The sequence below is a fragment of the Corvus brachyrhynchos genome, unplaced genomic scaffold (genome assembly GCF_000691975.1).
Source record: "Corvus brachyrhynchos isolate BGI_N302 unplaced genomic scaffold, ASM69197v1 scaffold146, whole genome shotgun sequence".
In the NCBI taxonomy this organism is placed as follows: domain Eukaryota; kingdom Metazoa; phylum Chordata; class Aves; order Passeriformes; family Corvidae; genus Corvus; species Corvus brachyrhynchos.
Window position 1 is genome coordinate 37,397 of NW_008238960.1, and position 18,690 is coordinate 56,086.

Below are 18,690 nucleotides of genomic sequence, written 5' to 3' on the forward strand. Positions count from 1 at the left end.
TTCCCAAATGAAATTTCAGAGTCTCTTTTTACAGGTAGCAAAAATATGCTGGATTTAAGAGTGCTTAATAATTTTAGCTAAAAATGCAGTGACTCAATTCTAGTTCCCTAAATATTAGGAGACTGAAATGCCAAAAATAAATGAGGAGTAACTCACATGATGCTGGAAAATGACATTAAAATCAAGAAATAAGAGAAAACTGAAAAATTCTCTTTAGCCTGATATTTTCTAAAAAGTAGTATATTAAATCAACTCCTTTTTTCATCTTTATTTTTTGTTTGTTTATTGCTTGTTTGTTTGATTTGGTTGGTTTTTGTGGTCTTCTCTTTTTAAGGCACCAGGCTGTTTACAGAAGAAGAACAAACAGTGATTATGGAAGATGAAGAAAAGGATGGAGACACAATCCACAGTTAGATTACAACAATATTTCTATAATACAGTGTAAATAATCAAGGGTCATTCAAAGTGGCAGCACATACAAAAAAGTTCTTTCATCTTTATAAATAATTATTTTCTCAATTGTACACTTGAATTTAAACTATCATCAAGTGTTTATCTGCTTATCTCCATCTCGTAATTCCCAGCAAGCATCAATGGAGATGTTGGCAGAAATTTCTGTTACACTTAGGGTTTGAAGGATTCTGTCAGTTTACTACAAGTGGCTTCCTAGCATTTTTGTCAATGAGGAATCCACCTCAGGTCAGATCTAGCTTTGTGCAGTGTGGTACTCATACAGTACCTGGCACTAGATACTAGAGAAGTGGTAGTGCAGAGCAGTAAAACATCAACTAATGATTCAGACTGCTTTTTTTGCCTGACACTTTACCTCATTTGTCAGCTTTCCTTTCCTGGAATAACACTGACCACAGTGAAAATTCCCATATGCAGAGCTGATGGGATAGATGAAGAAGGTGAGAGGGCAGGAGTCAACTCTATAGTCCCTGAAATGTAAAGCAAAAATTTCTTCTGCCTGCTCATGAATTGTGTCTGTAAGGAGGAAAAGGTGTATTTACTGTAGAATGAAAATTTATACCTAAGGGCTCTCAGCATTGACAGACACATCAAACAGGATGGAGGGCAGAGATCTCAGTGGAGAAATGCTAGGGAAGTGCAACGCCTGCCTTTTACCCCTGTGTTACACAATTATCTTCACTGGGTTGATGAAAGATAAAATAATTGGATAGTTGATGCTTTTGCTCCAAATAATTTCTTTTGACATCTTCTTTTTAAATTGAGTCCTAGGTCATAAGTTAGGAGAGGTTGTAAAGATTCAAAATCACAGCAGGAAGGTAAAAATAGAGTAAAAGCAATAATGTTACTCAATGACAAATGCTTACTGCAAGGTAGAACAGCATTATGTGACTTTTTTAATAGTTTACCTCAATGATTCAAACAAGATCTGTTTACACAGCCAGCTACAGCCTTCAGCATTTGTAGAGAGATGGGTATTTGTAGAATATTTTACAAAAAAAAGATAGAACTGGACACTTCGTGCTTGCCTTAATAACTCTGGGCTAGATGGAGTAGCATGGCCAGCTGAAATCTTAGGGAACTGAGCAGAGGTTGAAGATTATCTAGCTTGGTGGACTGAATTTAGTTATCTTTTTAACTCACTTGGGCAGACAGCTGAGGCCCATAGTAGCTTGGACTTCATTTGCCACTGTGACTGACCCAGCATCTTTCATGAGAATGCAATCCATTCACAAATATATGTCAATGTATACTCTCAAGATGTAATCAATGAGCTTACAATAAATAATTGCATATTAAATTGTGCAAGAGGTCCACTATATTATTAATGAGATGCCTGTTATTTAGAAAGTGTATTTGTTTTTATCCTATTAATCTATCAGTGAGACAAGATAGTATTTAAAATATAAACAATCAATAGTTAAAATCACAACATTAATGTAAGATCCACAGTAAAGTATGTCACAAGTACATGACAAGAAATACGTATGATTCAGGTCTAGCTTTACCGGTGAAGTTGGTGAATATTTTCAGTACACACGTAGTGAGTTGACTTTGGCTGGATGCCAGGTACCCACCAGGCTGCTCTATCACTCCCCTTTACAGCACCACAGTGGAGAGAAAATAAACAAAAGAAAAACAAAAGCGAAAGCTTACACATGCATAAGCAAAGGGGAAAACAATTATTATCTGCTTCTTGTCGCTGTTGGGGTGGTCACGACACACACAGACAGTGCCTCTTTCAAGGGCCAAAAAGCCGTTTCTTAAACAAAGCAGCCTCTTTTATACACCTTTTGTATGTTATCATTTGTGTCACAGATTCATTGGCTGCTAAACTACTACAATAGACTCATTGGCTATTATTAACTTCAATATACTACCATTGGCTACCTATAGCATAAGCATTCAAGCATTCAGAAAAATAACAGGTGCAGATATGTTGCTGGTTTTCTCCTTCTACTGTTTAGCTTTCTTGCTTCTCTTGATACTACATTCTCATGGGCAAAAACGAATTCTTTTTCTTCTCACGGACTTTTCTCACAGTCCTTCTTTGTTAAAAGTAGCAGGCCTGAGCCATAATTTTACAAAGGCAACAAGGCCTTCATTTTATAAGGTTTTACTTAAATGCCACATCTCCCCCTTTTTTAAGCAAAGGGCTCATGTATTCTAATGTTAAAACAGTCTGCACCTGTAAAGCCCACCCCACTAAGACCGCCATGGCCACTTGCTGGCCACAGGACAAAACACATGGAATACAGATCACAACCAACAAAACCCACCAAGAACAACCATACCACTGACAAGGAGATTTATAATATAGGAAAACAAAAATAGTATCCCATTTTCCCAGAGAGAGAGAGCTGCTGCTTCTTCTGCACTTGGCAGAAAAAGACCACAGTTCCAAAGCTCCTACAGCTGGAGCTCAGGGGCCACACTGCCCAGACAGGAGGGAGTCCACCAGCCAGAAACACAGACCCCAACACCACCGAATGTCCCTCTGGAGGCATGGAACAGGGAACACAACAACATGATGGTAGATGCAGTAGGACACAAGGCAGTTGGCAGGCTGCCTCCACAAGCCCTCAGGTCACAGCCATGTTCCTGGAAGTCCTACTCCTGCTCCTGCCTTGGCCACGAGGGCTGGATGGTGGCTGGGTCATTTTTCTTCTCACTAGGCCTCATTTTCTCAGAGGCAATTGATGCTTGTCAGGTCAGGCAGGTATCCACGCTAGACCTGTTGGCAATAAAACACATATGTACCTTCTCCCCTAGGTTAGTGTTGGAACCCAAAGTGCAGGGAATGTTTCTCTGCCTGTCCTGAGGGATCCATCCCCCCAGGGAAACACTGTTTTTAACCTTTGTCCCTGGAGAAACCTGCCAAGGCTTTGGGATGAATTAGAATCTACAAGGGTGTGAGTTAGGTGGTAGCATAATACATAGTTTGTTACAGGGTGAAAAATTTAGAGTTTAGGTTTATTAATATGGTAAGTAGATGAAGGCAAGATGGAGGATGCCTGTCGTTTTTCAGGTCTCTTCCCTCTTCTTCACCTACTCCATTTTCTGCAGTGTTGGTAGTACAGAATGATTGGTTAGAAAATGCCGCAGTACAGGCTACGTGAAAAGATAGTTCATTAGGCATTGGTAGAAAAGTAAAAATAATGTACGTACTTAGTAACTATTGGGTAATTTAACTTTAAAAGGGCCTTGAGTTTTCCTGCATTTTGTCTTTTGGTACTTGCTCTGCTTCATGCTATGTTGGCGGCATGTAAATTACTGATAAGATATAATAAACAACCTGAAGACCAAGAAGATCCAAAAGTCTTGTTCGTCTCTTATTCATGGCAAGGACTTTCTCCCCCATCTGGGGAGGACATGTGGGGGTCGAGAACCACCACAGGTTAGTAGATCATCTAAGCCTTGCCATTGCACATACAGTTGTGGATCCTTATGTAAAACCTTTTAGAAATCAGTTCCCCACATGCAAATCTTCAGACTGGTATCGCTCTGCTGGGGATCAAAATTGATGATCCACCTGCAAAAACTTTAGTGAAAATATTGCATTATCTAGATATTCCTGAGAGGTCATATTCCCTCTTTTTGTTTTTATGATAACATGTGTGTCTGTCACTATGAATGTGAAGACGACATAAAAGCAAGGAAATACATGTAATGAAACAATAAACCTACACGCAGCAAAAAAGCAAAGTAAGACGTGTAATCAATATCACACAACAAAAGAATAGCGCCTTAGAACAATACACTTTCAATTGCCTAAACACTGGACCATCACCCAGAGTCTGCCATAGCTGGTGAACCCTGTTTCACAAAGAGGACCTGGAGGACCTTCCCGGACAAGGCCTACAAGTGTATCTCAAAAAGGGGTCCAGCTTCTATACATCCAAATGAGCAAGTCAAAGTGACTCAATTGGGTCTGTTGGCATGCTTCCCAACCAGGTAGGGCCAGGGCTTGGCCAGAGCCAAGGCCTTAACTGGAAGGGTTCCCCTAACATATCCTAGAATCAAGCCTGTATTAATAACACTTGGAAAAGTTTCTTAAAATGATACATGTCTTGCAGATAGCTACATAACAGTATGTGAAAGTCTGTATAACAGCCAGCTTTATCATCCATCCTTAGCTAAATAGTCAACGGTACCATAAACAAACTGCAAACAATCAAAGAAATGCATACGCATAACATCAAATAACATCTTATAGATAATGCCCTTTATAAAAGTCAGTGAATTCATGCTATGATATTAAGAATACGTTCAGAATTAATAATACATCTACAGTAACTTATTTTTAAAAATTGAGAGTATACTTCTTCATATATCTATGCATATAAGACAATAAAACAAAATAAAAGCAAGCAAGAAAGGACTGAACAGCTTACAATCAATAATATCCATAACTTAGAACTGTTAGTCATTCTCCTTTGTTACCTGTGAAAGATGGAACAGCAAAAATTGTTATGCATAACCATCCCAATTGGCCAACGCAGAACATTCATACCCATGGAGTTTCCAATGAATTTAAGGATTTAGCATACTGAATCTTCACATATTTTTACAACTTATTATTTCATGTTCTTAAACAGCTGCTTATCAATTATTTATCATAATTGTTTCAGTCGGTTCAATCTTATCTCTATAACAAAAGAACTGCATCTTTCAGTTTAAACAAGCATATTACAGCAGAAGCTAAACTTCACTTAAACTTGTTACTTAAACATAGCAGAGAGTAAACCAGACAGAACTTAAAGTTAACGTCACTGAAACTGAACATAAATCAAGCTGACTATGACTTCGACTTAACAGAAGTTAAAATAACAGAACTTAAGACTGAACAGCAGTTAAACTTGTCAGAAATTAACTTCAGCGGAACTTAAGCCTAACAGAACTTAAATGTAACAGAATATCAAATTAACAGAATTTAAATTTGACATCCCATAAATTAACGACAATTAAACTCAACAGAACGTAGCCTTAGCCTCATATAAACTTACAACACTTACATTTAGCAGAACTTAAAATTAACATCACTCAAATTTTGACAGAACTAGATTCAGAGTTGAGAGTGTTCTTATAAAATTTCTGATACACCAGAATATAACTCATCTTGACTTCATCAGTGCAAGAAAGCTACCAAAAATTTCTCATATAGCAGTTAATATCAATGAATGATATACAAGCAAACAACTGATATAAAACTATAACTGAAATAGCAGCAACATGGATTTACTAAGAAATTATAAAGTGTGGCAAATCTGGACATTTACAAGAACCCTGTGTCCCTGGGCTGCAGCCACACCTCTGCAGGGACTGCACCAAGCAGGCACTCCGGTGCCAGCAGAGTCCTGCCTGGTGCCCACTTTGCCAGTCACCTGTCAGGGAACTGCAGCCCAACTCCTACCTCCACAACATAGTGCAGAAGTTTATGGATGTTCCTGCACACCAAGAGGAGGAAAAGCAGGAAGCACAATGCACGCGGAAGGGGGAAAACTCGGGCCAGCCAGAGAAGGTGATCCTGTGTCATTCCTGCCTCCAGGAGCTGCAGCGCAGCAGTCTTGGGAGGACTGTGTGCCCGTGGAAAGAGAGACCCATGCCGCAGAAGTCTTGGGAGGACTGTGTGCCCGTGGGAGGGATCCCACGGCCATGAGATTAAGAGTCCCATGCTATACCAAGTGAGCCAGCTGGGCTGTCCCAAGCACGGCAGACTGCCGGAGTGTCTCTGCAAGAACACCATCAGCCTGGAGGAAGCCTTTCATGAAGTCCAGATATCTTTTCCTGGAACTTTGGAAACACTGAAAAACCACAAAGCTATACTGGATCAAGCCATAGCAAAACTGCTGAAACAGGAAGAAGCACCAAATGCTGAGGAAAGCCTGCAGAGGGAATGGCCAGAGGGCCATACTATTCAGGTGTTGTAGGAACCCAGAGTGCCGAGAATATTTCTCTGCCTGTTTTTAAGGGTTCTTACCCCTCTGAACAACACTGGTTTAACCTCCAACCTTGGAAAAAATTACAAACGATCAGACAGGAACTAGAAAATACAGTGGTGTGAATTAGGTGATAGATTACTATGTAAGATTGTCACAGGGTGAAAAATTTAGAGGTTTTGGGCTTCTCTGTAGTAAATAGGTAAGAGTAAAAAATATCAAAATGGAGGATTGTTGTTGTTCTCTAAACCTTCTTCTCCTTCTTCTACTACTCCATGTTCTGCAGTAAAAGTAGTTTGGGATGATTGGATAGAGAATTCCGCAGTTCCTGCCCGTGTTACTGAATAATTGGTAGGAAAGTGAAAATAATATACGTTTTTAGTAACTATTGGTTAAATTATCTTTTAAAGGCCGTGTAAATCTTGATAATGAGACTTCACTCCTGCTTTCTGTGCTCTATGCTGTACCTGGGTCACGCTAGTGGCTCTGTTCCTCTGATAAGACTTAATAAACAACTATCCGGCAGCATTGAAAGTCAAGGAAAAGTCTTGCTTTATCTTTGAAACTCCTTGCAAGGACTTTTAGAAAATTCTCTCCCATCAGGAGGGATTTGATTTATGGCACGGTTCAGTGTCAAGGTGTGATGTTACATAATTCAGTTGTGAGAATAGGTCCTGGTAACTATAAACATGATTGAAAATATTCGTTCACAGTCAGGACTCCTCTGGCACAAGTTCGCATGATTTTCTAAGTAGCAGGCATACTCAAAAAAAACTACAAGATCATACATCCCTCAGTACTTTCCTGGTATAAGCATAATTTTGCTAGAGTTTTTTAAGATACAGCTTTACAAGGCTTATTACAATCATTAAATCTCTGGCAATCTTCAAGATGTGCCGAAGAATACCATTGATGTTTTTAGTCAGAAAAGTAACAACAGTGTATATATCGGCAAATCACACTTAAAACCTGCTCAGTTTGCAGATGGCAAGACAGTCTTTTGTGATTATAGTACAATAGAATTGACCTTGGACTATTAAAGGCAATGATAAATACCAAGGGCCTAGTCATATAATACTGCCCTGAGTTTTGCACATGTAACTCTGGTAGGTCATTGGGTGCATAGAACTGACAAGTGCATATAAACAGCTACAAAGCCATGGTTTCAGATGATTCCAAAGGAGTATACTACTGTTCACTGTTTTCCTGTCTGCATAAGAATAGCAAATATTAGAAACTCAGCCACTGAGCAGATAACACATACTCAGAGAGCAAGTCTGTTTTGTAAGGTGGTGTCACTTTTAGTCACTATTCTGGTCCATCACAGCACTTAAACTTTTTTGATATCAAGTACAATTTTAATTTTGAAGTGGCAAGGAAAAATTTTACACTTGAACCACTAAATAGCTGTACCAATTTGAAAAGCTGTTGCATGTTTATTCATGGCAAAATATTCATGGTATAATTACCTAAGTAAATCTGTGGGATAAAAGAGCAAGTAAAATGACAAAGCTGGCACAGGTCCCTCCACTTTTGCAGTGGAGAATCATGAGCCAATTATATGTAAACCTTGCATAGTTTCCGCAGATAATGTTAATAAGGGAGTAAAGAAAGGAATTCAGTCAGCTAATTGCTCTCAGCAACCCTATAAATCATTCAAGGTTTCAACATCAGACCTTAAAGTTGATTGCTCTTTTCAAGGAAGGATCTGAGGGTACCAATACAGATAATCTTGAACCTCTCTAGTAAACAATCCCATCAGAATCCACAGCTTACTGAAAATACAAGTTACTTTTAAAAGAAGCCACAAATGCTCTTGAGATGCATAGTAAAATGCATTCCTTAACACGAGCAACATGCACCTGCAAGGGCACTACGGTTGGGACAAAGCGAGCATTTCTCAGAAGCTCTTCCAGTGGTAACCTTTCCATATCACGAACACAGGAAGGGAGAGGAAGAGCAGGGCAGAAGCTGGAAGCTGGTCTTTCCCTTTCTTCGAGTTGAACAAATTCCCTGCAACTCCGTTTCATTAATTAAAAAACACCTTGAAAAAACATGCAGGAACGGAGCTGCGCAGCTCTGAATGAGCCCCCCCGGGCCCCTCCCACAGGTGTCTGGGTCCTCCGAGCAGAGCGTGGGGAGGATGCCAGGGCTCGCCTGCCCACCCCTCGCTGCCCTATTCAGCTCGGTGATACACAGCGAAAACGCAGCAGCGGGGGAAGAAGGGGAGGAAAGAAGCTTGCTGCTGTTCCTGGGCGCTCTGCCGGGGCCTCAGACGGAGCCACTGCAGCCGCCACTGGAGCCACCCCGTCTCAAAGAGAGTACCGGAGGATTCCAAAGACGGTACCAAGGGTTGTTCTAATTGCTCCACTCACCTGCAGGCAAGTGTGGATAAAGTGGTTTCACGGGAATGGGGGACGTAGGGCAGTCTGTCCTAGGGCCTGTAGGTGGCACACAGCCAGGTGGTTCAACACAAGGCTCACAAGCAGGCTCGGTCGGCGCTCCGTCATGCGGCTCTTCACCAGTTTTACCCGCCTGCGCCCTCACCCCCCGCATCCACAGAGGTTTGCAGTTCTAAGTCCAGCTCCTTTTTCACCACTTTTAAGGTCTCCAGCACCACCCTTCAGGTAGGCAGCAAAGATTTACCAGTCTCATCACCCTGGGAAGTGAAATCAAGAATTCGCAGTCCAGCTTTTTCCCAGGTTATCACCTTAAAAGCACCCGAACAAGTGGCTTCAAATCCGTGGATCTTACACCACAGCAATAAACTTTTTAAAGAAGGTTTGTCATACTTAATATCACGCTTTTTTTAGCATAAGCATCCATATTTACTATAGCCTTCTCTTCTTAGGATATGTGATTTCCCATGGTCCCCTGTAACCTACCTTTAATATTTTGTCATCCCACGACTTTTGGCACCTCTCCCGGGTGCTCCTCTGGCTACAGGGCTCTGCCCTCTCCGCTCTCTCCCGGCGGTCAATTATCTTGCAGTTCCTTACACAGGGCACCAGATGTCGCTGTTGGGGTGGTCACGACCTTTTTCAAGGGCCAAAAAGCCGTTTCTTAAACAAAGCAGCCTCTTTTATACACCTTTTATATGTTATCATTCGTGTTACAGATTCATTGGCTGCTAAACTACTACAATAGACTCATTGGCTATTATTAACTTCAATATACTACCACTGGCTACCTATAGCATAAGCATTCAAGCATTCAGAAAAATAACAGGTGCAGATATGTTGCTAGTTTTCTCCTTCTACTGTTTAGTTTTCTTGCTTCTCTTGATACTACGTTCTCATGGGTAAAAACTAATTGTTTTTCTCCTCACAGACTTTTCTCACAGTCCTTCTACTGAAAAGAAGCAGGCCTGAGCCATAATTTTACAAAGGCAACAAGGCCTTCATTTTATAAGGTTTTACTTAAATGCCACAACTTCTCATCAGTGAGCAATATTCAGCCACGTGCCAGAAAGCAGGATTTCAGCACACGCTTCTGGAGCAGTCACTCCAGAATGCAAACATGGTAAAATAAATGAATGTCCCCCATTCCTCCTCTCTCCCTTAGCTTTTATATCTGAGCTGATGTCATGTGGTATGGAATATCCCTTTGGTTTATTTGGGTCAGCCATTCTGGCCTAGTTGTGTCCCCTCCCAGGATCTTCCCCCCTCCCAGCCCCTTGATCAGAGTCATGGGAGAGAATGTTAAAGAGACAGTGCTGATGCTGTGCCAGTGCTGCTCAGCAGTAGCAAAAACACTGATGTGTTACCAGTGCCTTTCCAGCTACCAATGCACAAAGCACAGCACTGTGAGGGCTGCTAAGGGAAAATGAACTCTATCTCTGTCACCCCCAATACCCCTTACTCCATACCATTTATGTCCTACTCAGATCCCACATAATTTATATATCTTCCAACTGTTCCATTCTATTTCTCATTACTGGAATCCCTTCTTACCCACACATACAACTTAAACTACATCCTTAAACCATCTCTATACCCAATATACACTTTCATTAACTACTATCCCCCGTCCTTTCACAGACTGATTTTACTTTCCCTTTTCACGGGCTTCCTCCATCCCTCCAGATCCATGACTTGGATTCCATCAGCATGGGTGGTCAAGACAGGAGAATTGGCATACTTGATCATTGGGCACCAACACCAGCCCAGCTTGAGTCATCCTTGCATCCTCCTTGCCCCTCACAAAATTCATTCTTCATCAGTTCTAGTCATTCATGCTACTTTACTTCCTGCAACATACAATTTACACCACAGATTATTTTCCCACCAAGGTTAAATTTCCTTGAGTCATACACCAGGTCTCCCCATTCTTCCACACCACCCAACAAATACACCCTGGTCCTTGGGCAAAGACAATCCCATGAATTTGGTCCCACAGAAAGAGAAATCCATACTGACTTCCTCAGCCACTTCTTTACATGTAGTGAGGGGACCTTATCTCCTCCCTTGTGGAGGGGTTTTATTTGGGCAGGACCAGGTGGTTAGCAGACCTGCTCTTGTTAACCAGCTTAGGCTTCTGCTTCTGCTAAATTTGCATCCCAATACTTCCATGCCCTGTTACCTTAACACCATTAACATTGTCTTCAGTAGTCCACTATAACTCTCAATCTTTCCAGAGGCTTGTGGGCGATAAAGGATGTGATATATCCTCTCAGTGGCGTGTTTCATCGCTCAAGAGTTTACAAGCTTATTTTAAAAATGAGTCCCATTGTCTGGTTTGATTGTCTCTGGGGTACCATGTCACCACAAAATGGGTCTCTCAAGGCCTAAGATAGTGTTTCGAGCAGTGGCATGGTTAATAGGGTATGTTTCTAGCCAGCCAGTTGTGGCCTCTACAGTGGTGAGTACAGAGCTCTTGCCTTGGCACGTTCATGCCAGTGGTCCAATGTAGTCAATTTGCCAGGCTTCACCATACTGGAAGCCCAGCTACCACCCTCAATTCCAAGGAGATTTTACTCGCATGGCTTGCTTGATTGCAGCATATATTTCACATTCATGAATAACCTATGTGATAGCCTCCATGGTTAGGTCCACCCCTCAATCACAAGCCCACCTATATATTGCATCCCTTCCTAGATATCCTGATGTTTCGCAGGCCCATTGGGCAATAAATAGCTCACTCTTTCTCTCCCAGTCTAGATCCAGCTGAGCTATTCCAATTTTGGAAGCCTTATCTACTCATTCATTATTTTGATGTTCTTCAGCGGCATGACTTTTGGGCATGTGTCTACTTGACATTCTTTCAGAGTCGTTTTCTACCCATGCAGCAATGTCCTGCCACAATGCAGCAGCCCAGATGGGTTTACCCCTTCATCGTCAATTGGTCTTCTTCCACTGCTGCAGCTACCCCCATAGGGTATGAGGCACCATCCAGGAGTCAGTAAAGAGATAGAGTACAGGCCACTTTTCTTGTTCGCTGATCTCAAGGGCTAGTAGGATGGCTTTCACTTCTGCAAATTGGCTCGACTCACCTTCCCCTTCAGCAGCATCAATGACTCACTGTGTGGGACTCCAGACAGCAGCTTTCTACCTCTGATGGTTTCCTAACACACAGCAGGATCCATCAGCAAATAGAACATAGCCTCTTTCATTTTCTGGTAGCTTGTTATATGTGATGCTTCTTGGGCACAAGTCACCACTCAGGCAATGCTCAAAAATCTCTGTCTTCTGGCCAGTCCATAATCTCTTCCAGTATTCCTGGGAAACTGGCTTTTCCCATTCAGGTTCATTGTGCAATCACTGCTACCCACTGACTCCATGTAGTGCTGGTTGCATGATATATTAAAGGGATATTTCCTTTGAACATCCATCATAGCACAGGCAATCACAGTGCCAAAAGGAGACATGTTTCTGTTCCAAAAATTTCTGAGGTGGCTCAAACCTCCTCAGAGGCTGCTAATATCTCTTTTTCAGTTGGAGTACAGTGAGCTTCTGATCCTTTATAACCTTGGCTCTAAAACCTTGACCTTGGGTTTCTCCTGATGTTCGTTGCCAGAGGCTACAGGTGACCTGATGTTCTTTGCCAGAGGCTCCAGGTGAGACCATGCTTCCCAGCTGCAGTGTAGAGTACATTTTGCATGGCTGGTCCTGTCCAAACAGGCCCAAGAGCTACCACACAAGCTTTTTCCTGTCTGATCTGCTCAAAGGCCTGTTGATGCTTGAGGACCCACTTGAATTGGCTCTTCTTCCAGGTCACTTGATAGAGGGGGCTAACAAGCTGGCTATAACCTGAGAAGTGCATTCTCCATAACCTCACAACGCCTAGAAAAGCTTGTATTTCCTCGTTAGCTGGTGGAGACATTGCTGCTACATTGTTAACCACATCCAGAGGCACACGACAGCGTCCATCCTGCCATTTTATTCCCAAGAACTGGATCTGCTGTGCAGTTTCCTTTACTTTACTTTGTTTTATGGCAAGACCAGCTTTCGGAAGGATTTGGATTATTTTCTTTCCTTTTTCAAAAACTTCTGCTGTACTGCCCCACAAAGTGATATCATCAAGACATTGCAGGTGTTCTGGAGCTCAGCCCTGCTCCAGTGCAGTCTGGATCAGTCCATGGAAAATAACTGGGTTGTGTTTCTACCCCTGGGGCAGTTGATTCCAGGTATACTGGCCACCCCTCCAAGTGAAAGCAAACTGTGGTCCGCACTCTGCTGTCAGAGAGATTGAGAAAAATGCATTAGCGATATCAACTGTGGCATACCACTTGGCTGCCTTTGACTCCAGCTCATATTGAAGTTCCAATATGTCCAGTACGGCAGCACTCAGGTGGTGTAACTTCATTCAGGCCACAATAGTCTACCATCAGCCTCCATTTCCCATTAGACTTCAGCACTGGCCATATGTTAAAGGGTGACTGTATACTGCTGATCACTCCTTGGCTCTCCAGTAGACAAATTAGTCCATGGATGGGAGTTACAGAGTTTCTGTTGGCGCTATATTGCTGCTGGTGCACTGTCCTGATAGCAATTGACACTTGCTGGTCTTTAACTTGCAGCAATCCAACAATGAAGGGATCTTATAGCAGGTCAGGCATTGTGGATAACTCTTTGATCTTCTCTGCATTCACAGTAGCTACACCAAAAGGCCATCAATACCCTTTTGAATCCTTGAAGTACCCTCTCCTCAGGTAGTCGATGCCAAGGATACAAGGGGCCTCTGCGCCAGTCACAATGGAGTGCTTTTCCCACTTGTCCCCATCAATTAAGTAAATAGGAGGTTTTGTAGTGTTCCTTGCAAGCAGTTGTAAGGCCCTGATACAAAAATAATGCCTCCAAAACTGCTTTGTCATTCTTGTAATCTCTTTGAACATCTTAATACTAAGAGCAGCTTGCCTTGACGTCCATAAAAAGGAAGGCAAAACCTGTGCAAAACTGGGGAGGAGGAAGAGAATGACAGAAACCCGGGCCTTCACCTTCTCCCCCCGCCACTGCTGCCTGCCAAGTTTTTCACAGCTGCATAAACAACCTAAAGCCTCCAAAAGCTGACATGCCACCAAGCCTTGGATGCCTCCAGCCTGGGGAAAATAGCAACCTACTGTGACATGCATGTGACCTGTGGAAACCCTCCTCTGCTCCTGCATGCTCTGGTGTGAGCAACAAGAGTGGACCTAAGTCAGCTGCAGGGACCACATGCTGCACCTACATTTCAGAAGGTAAGTGACTGCATTCCAGCTAAGCTGCTAACCCTCAAGACTGGAAAAGCAGACAAGCTATTCCAAGTAGCAGAGAAAAAAAAAAGGCAAAACTCCTTTGCCCCCAGCCCCCTCAGTGAAAAGGTAGCAAGTGTGGTTGGTAAACTATCCTATGCTTGTAAAGTAATCTTAGCCTTTTTCCAACTTTTCTCTACTTTCCCCTTTCTCTCTCTTTGCCTCTTTTACAGTTAATAAAGTGAAAATATAATTTTTTTTTTTTTTTGTGTCAACATATAACTTCTTCTGAGTTTTAATTTCATTTTGGGGAATATTCAAACCTGAAGTTCTCTCTGCAATTCACAGAGATGAATGATCCTCCATAATTAAGTGGATTGCAACATTTAATCACGGGATATTAATCCCTTAAAACTGGAGTGCTGATTCCAAAAAATCAATAAATTGCTAATTCTTATGATCGATCATTTTGTTTTAGAGAAACAAAGCAAGATACCCTTATGACTTTTCTCTTTTTTCCTTTTTTTTTTTTTTTGGTAAGTAAAGTGCACATTGTAGCTGTTTGCTTTTTGATGAAATTAATGCAAGGCACCCCTCCAAACTGAGGCATATTACTATGGTTAAGTGTTTAAAATAAGATGCTCCTGAGGCATAAGGAGTGGGACATTGGAAAATATTTTAAACAAGGTGCCCCTCAGGAAAGATCCCCTCAGTGTGTGTGTTTTTCATGAAATGTATACAAGGTGCCTTTCTAGGGTGAAGGAATGAAATTTGAAAATCAGCTGTCATTTGTAATTGGAAACAATCACTTCACCCTCATGATGTAACTTTGTAAAATATTTTTCTGGAGGTGAGGGGTTAATTTAGAAATTACACAAGGTACCCTCCAGAAAAATCTACCACATTTTTGTGGTAACATGAAACATAATGCACAAACTCTGGTCAATTTGTTGGATGAATGTGGTGCCAAACAGTCACCTCCAGGAACGGTGTGGGCACGAAATTACTGGTGTAATATCCAAGCAATTGTTGATCTAATCTCTACCCTTCGTGCAGGGGTGAAAGTCAGAAAAGGTAAAGGAAAACCTATTGTTTGTTCTGTCTTAGGTGCTGTTGTGTTAGCTGCAGTTGAACACAAAGAGCACGAACAGAAAGCTGATATGGAAATTATTTCTCCGTTACAAGATTTGGTTAAAGCATTGCAACTGCAGCTGAGGAAGAAAAGGCTAACACCTACCTCCTCCAGGAAGACATAAGAAATCAGAGGGCCACCACCCATGTGCTCTGAGAGGAGCTGCATGCGAGATTAGCAAACAAAGCAAAAAAAAGGAGTTAGATCTGGAGCTATCTAAAGAAACATATCCCCTCTCTGACTTAAAATCTTTGCATAATCAATCAGAGAAGCTGCTAGTCTTGCTTTGTCCCTTAAATAAAACAGAATACATATATGAGGGCTCAGATGATGACACACCTTACATAACCATGAAAGAAATTCCATATATGGCCAGTGAATTGGTTAAATTAAAGGAATATAGCCAAACCCCTAAAGAATCTGAGACTGTTTGGAGAGTCTCTCTTACTGGGGGTGACCAAATTCTGTTACCAGAAAAAGACACAGAAGGGTTCTGGGGGGCAGAGGATGACCCTGATCTCTTACCCAAAGAGCAGCTTTTTGGGCTGGTGGACTCAACCCCCTGGAGAGAGGAGATCCTCTGGCTATAGTGAGAAACATTAATCAGATTGTAGAAAGTGTGAAAAAGCTGCTTGTTTACAAATGATGCATGATAGGGAGTTAACACCACGATATGAATCTCCTATGATGACGACTGTAGACCCTGAAATAATGATTATGTCTCATCAGATGCTGCCCTGAAGCTATGAAAGACATAGGCATCCAGCTAAAAGGACAAATAGAAAGCCTCATGAAAGGACAAAAAGCTGTAGCCACCTTGGAGGCAGCTATTACTCCCAACCATAACTGATAAAAAAGACTATTTGGACCTGGGGCTAGGTGGCAAAAGAATTAATTCATTATGGAAGAAAATATGGCCCAATACCTTCAAGTATAACTGATTTTAAATAAATTCAGCACATAAAGTGCAAAACAACTGCCTCCAGTAAGACTCCAAAAGATAATGTCCTCTCCTGGGCAAGGAGGACAAGCTAACACAGGGGAAGAACACAAGGGAAAAAGAAGTACCCTATGGAATGTGGGCTTACAAAAAGGGATCCCAAAAACCCTAATGGATGGCCAACCCACTAATAAATTAGAAATATTAATTCAAGAATGGCCAGCAAAGGACAGATCATTAAAAGCTATCCCTGTGTGGGGAAACATAAGGTGAAAAAGCTCTTAGGTGTGAGAAAAAAGCAGGTTTCAGAAATAAAGCAAAAAGAGTTTAGGAATCAGCTTTAGCTGCAAAAATTTGAAGATAAAAGAGGATACAATTATATAGCAAGCAAGGACATTAAAACAATGGTTAGAGTTTCTAGGTTTGGCTGAGATAGGTTTTGAAGTTGTAAAAAATATGCTTAGCAAGATAGGTAAGTTTAAGCTTAATAAGGGAATATTGTGCATTGTTATATAAAGGCATAACAAGCAAGTATTGTATACAACAGATGTATGTGCGCTACTGAGGATTGGTTAAAACAGTTGTCTGTAATTTTTAGAAGCTTGCTAATTGGCTAAGAAGCTTTTAAGAATGCCCTGTAACCAGGAAGTCTCTGGATGCCTGTGATGGCGTGAGCTTTGTACTGTCTCTGTCTCAACTCTGTATGTGAGACTGATAACGGAATAAAGTAATAAAAAGGCTCCTGGAGCATCTGTCCAGGCTCCCCATCCCATTTGTCGATGAAAACGCCGACATCCCTGCTACAGCCCCTTCCCTCAAGGGGTCACAGAAAGGGGACGTGACAGGAAACTCCTATCTTCATCCCCAGTAGGTGGGCTAGGGGACAAAGGGTGGATTTACAACAGACAGCTTACCAAAAACTCCAGAGAAGACTTCTTAGTAACCTGTCCTATTGGTCCCCACAAAATCCCCGTAACTTTTCTAGTAGATACTGGTGCTCAAGTGTCCACCCTTAAAATTGAAGACGCCTCTTCATGTGAAATCACTCCCTCATGTAAAGGTATGTTTGTTGTAGATAATTTTGGAAACACACAACCCCAGGCAACAGCAAAGGTAAGATGCCAAGAGAGGAGAAAGCAGATGAAACCCTAATGGTTTTGGGTAAATTTCCTACAGATTTACTGGGGCTAGACCTCCTAAAGGGAAGGTCTTGGACTGATGAAGAAGGAAAAATAAGGGCTTTTGGAAAGGAAACCCACCATCTGTGTTTATTACATTCTGCCCCTGCTCTTCCCCCCTCCCTAGTAACCAATGTCAAACCTTATCCCTTACCTTTGGGAGCCAGTGACGGAATCACCCCAGGTATGGGAGATTTGAAAGAAAGAAGCATAATGATTGCAACACATTCTCCTTACAATCCTCCTGTCTGACCAGTTCACAAGCCAAATGGCAATTGGAGACTGACGGTGGACTATTAAAGTCTTAACTCAAATTTGGAGCTTCTCACCACAGCAGTCCCAAATATTTCTTAGCTGATAGCTACTATACAAGAACAGGCTCATCAAATTATGGCCGCTATTGATGTCAAGGATATGTTTTTTACGGTTTCCCTGCAGGAACAGGATCAGGACCATTTTGCTTTCATGTAGGAGGGCCAGCAATACACCTTCACCCGCTTCCCACAAGGATTTAAACACTCACCCACTCTAGCACATCGTGCACTGGCACAAGAATTGTGACTCATTCCTCCTCCACTGGGAGTAAAAGTATACCAATACAATGATGACATTTAGGTAGCAGAAGATGAAATTGCACCTGTACAATCAACGCAAACAGACATTATTAAGCATCTAGAGTCCCTGGACTTAGATATTCCTCCTGAAAAAGTACAACCCCCTTCACAAGAAGTAAAATTCCTGGGAATACGGTGGAAAGGAGGAATTGTCTGTATTCCCCCTGATATCCTCACCCACCTAGACCAAATTAAAATGCCAGAGACTAAGAAAGACCTGCAGCATGCGTTAGGCCTGCTGATTTTTTGGAGGAAACACATTCCTGATTTTTCAATAATTGCAAGGCCCTCATATGATTTGCTATGGAAAAAGGTAAAGTGGGATTGGACCCCTCTCCATGATGAGGCCCTACAACTCCTAATTTTTGAAGCCAATACATACCAATCACTAGCCCCTATACACCTTACTGATCCAGTACAAATTGAGTGGGGATTTGCAAGCTCTGGACTGTACATACACTTATGGCAGGAAGGACCTAATAGTCTTAACCAGACCCATAGGATTTTATTCATGCAGTTCTAAAGATGCAGAAAAACAATATTCTACCTGGGAAAAGGGCTTATTCATGGTTAATACTGCTTTTCAAGAAGCAGAGAAAACTATCCACCAACAATTACTAATTTTAAGAGGACCTTTTAAAGTCATCAAACCAGTTTTGGCAGGAACACCATCCCCTGAGGGGGTGGCCGAACAAGCCTCTGTTCAAAAATGGTACACTCAAATTGAACATTGAACAACCACTTCAA

The 18,690-nt window shown here is 41.8% G+C and overlaps 1 protein-coding gene and 2 long non-coding RNA genes across 4 annotated transcripts in view; 2 read left to right on the forward strand and 1 right to left on the reverse strand.

The window, feature by feature from the left end:
- Positions 1-1,897, forward strand: part of PPP1R17 (protein phosphatase 1 regulatory subunit 17) — a 23,016-nt gene extending 21,119 nt beyond the window's left edge. For both annotated transcript variants that reach the window (XM_008637109.2, XM_017738639.1), the window contains exon 5: positions 335-1,897. In XM_008637109.2, coding sequence (XP_008635331.1) covers positions 335-414 — 80 coding nt within the window. In that variant the 3' untranslated portion in view covers positions 415-1,897. The remainder of the gene's footprint in view (positions 1-334) is intronic.
- LOC108447736 overlaps positions 1-9,384 on the reverse strand; it is a 35,854-nt gene extending 26,470 nt beyond the window's left edge. Inside the window, exons 1-2 of the long non-coding RNA XR_001863417.1 lie at positions 9,296-9,384; positions 8,786-9,069 (exon numbers count right to left, since the gene is read on the reverse strand). This is a non-coding gene — a long non-coding RNA (uncharacterized LOC108447736). The remainder of the gene's footprint in view (positions 1-8,785; positions 9,070-9,295) is intronic.
- Positions 9,385-14,002: 4,618 nt separating this feature from the next.
- LOC108447737 lies at positions 14,003-18,247 on the forward strand. Its single transcript, XR_001863418.1, has 2 exons — positions 14,003-14,085; positions 15,187-18,247. It is a non-coding gene; the product is annotated as an uncharacterized LOC108447737 (long non-coding RNA).
- The last annotated feature ends 443 nt before the right edge of the window (positions 18,248-18,690 follow it).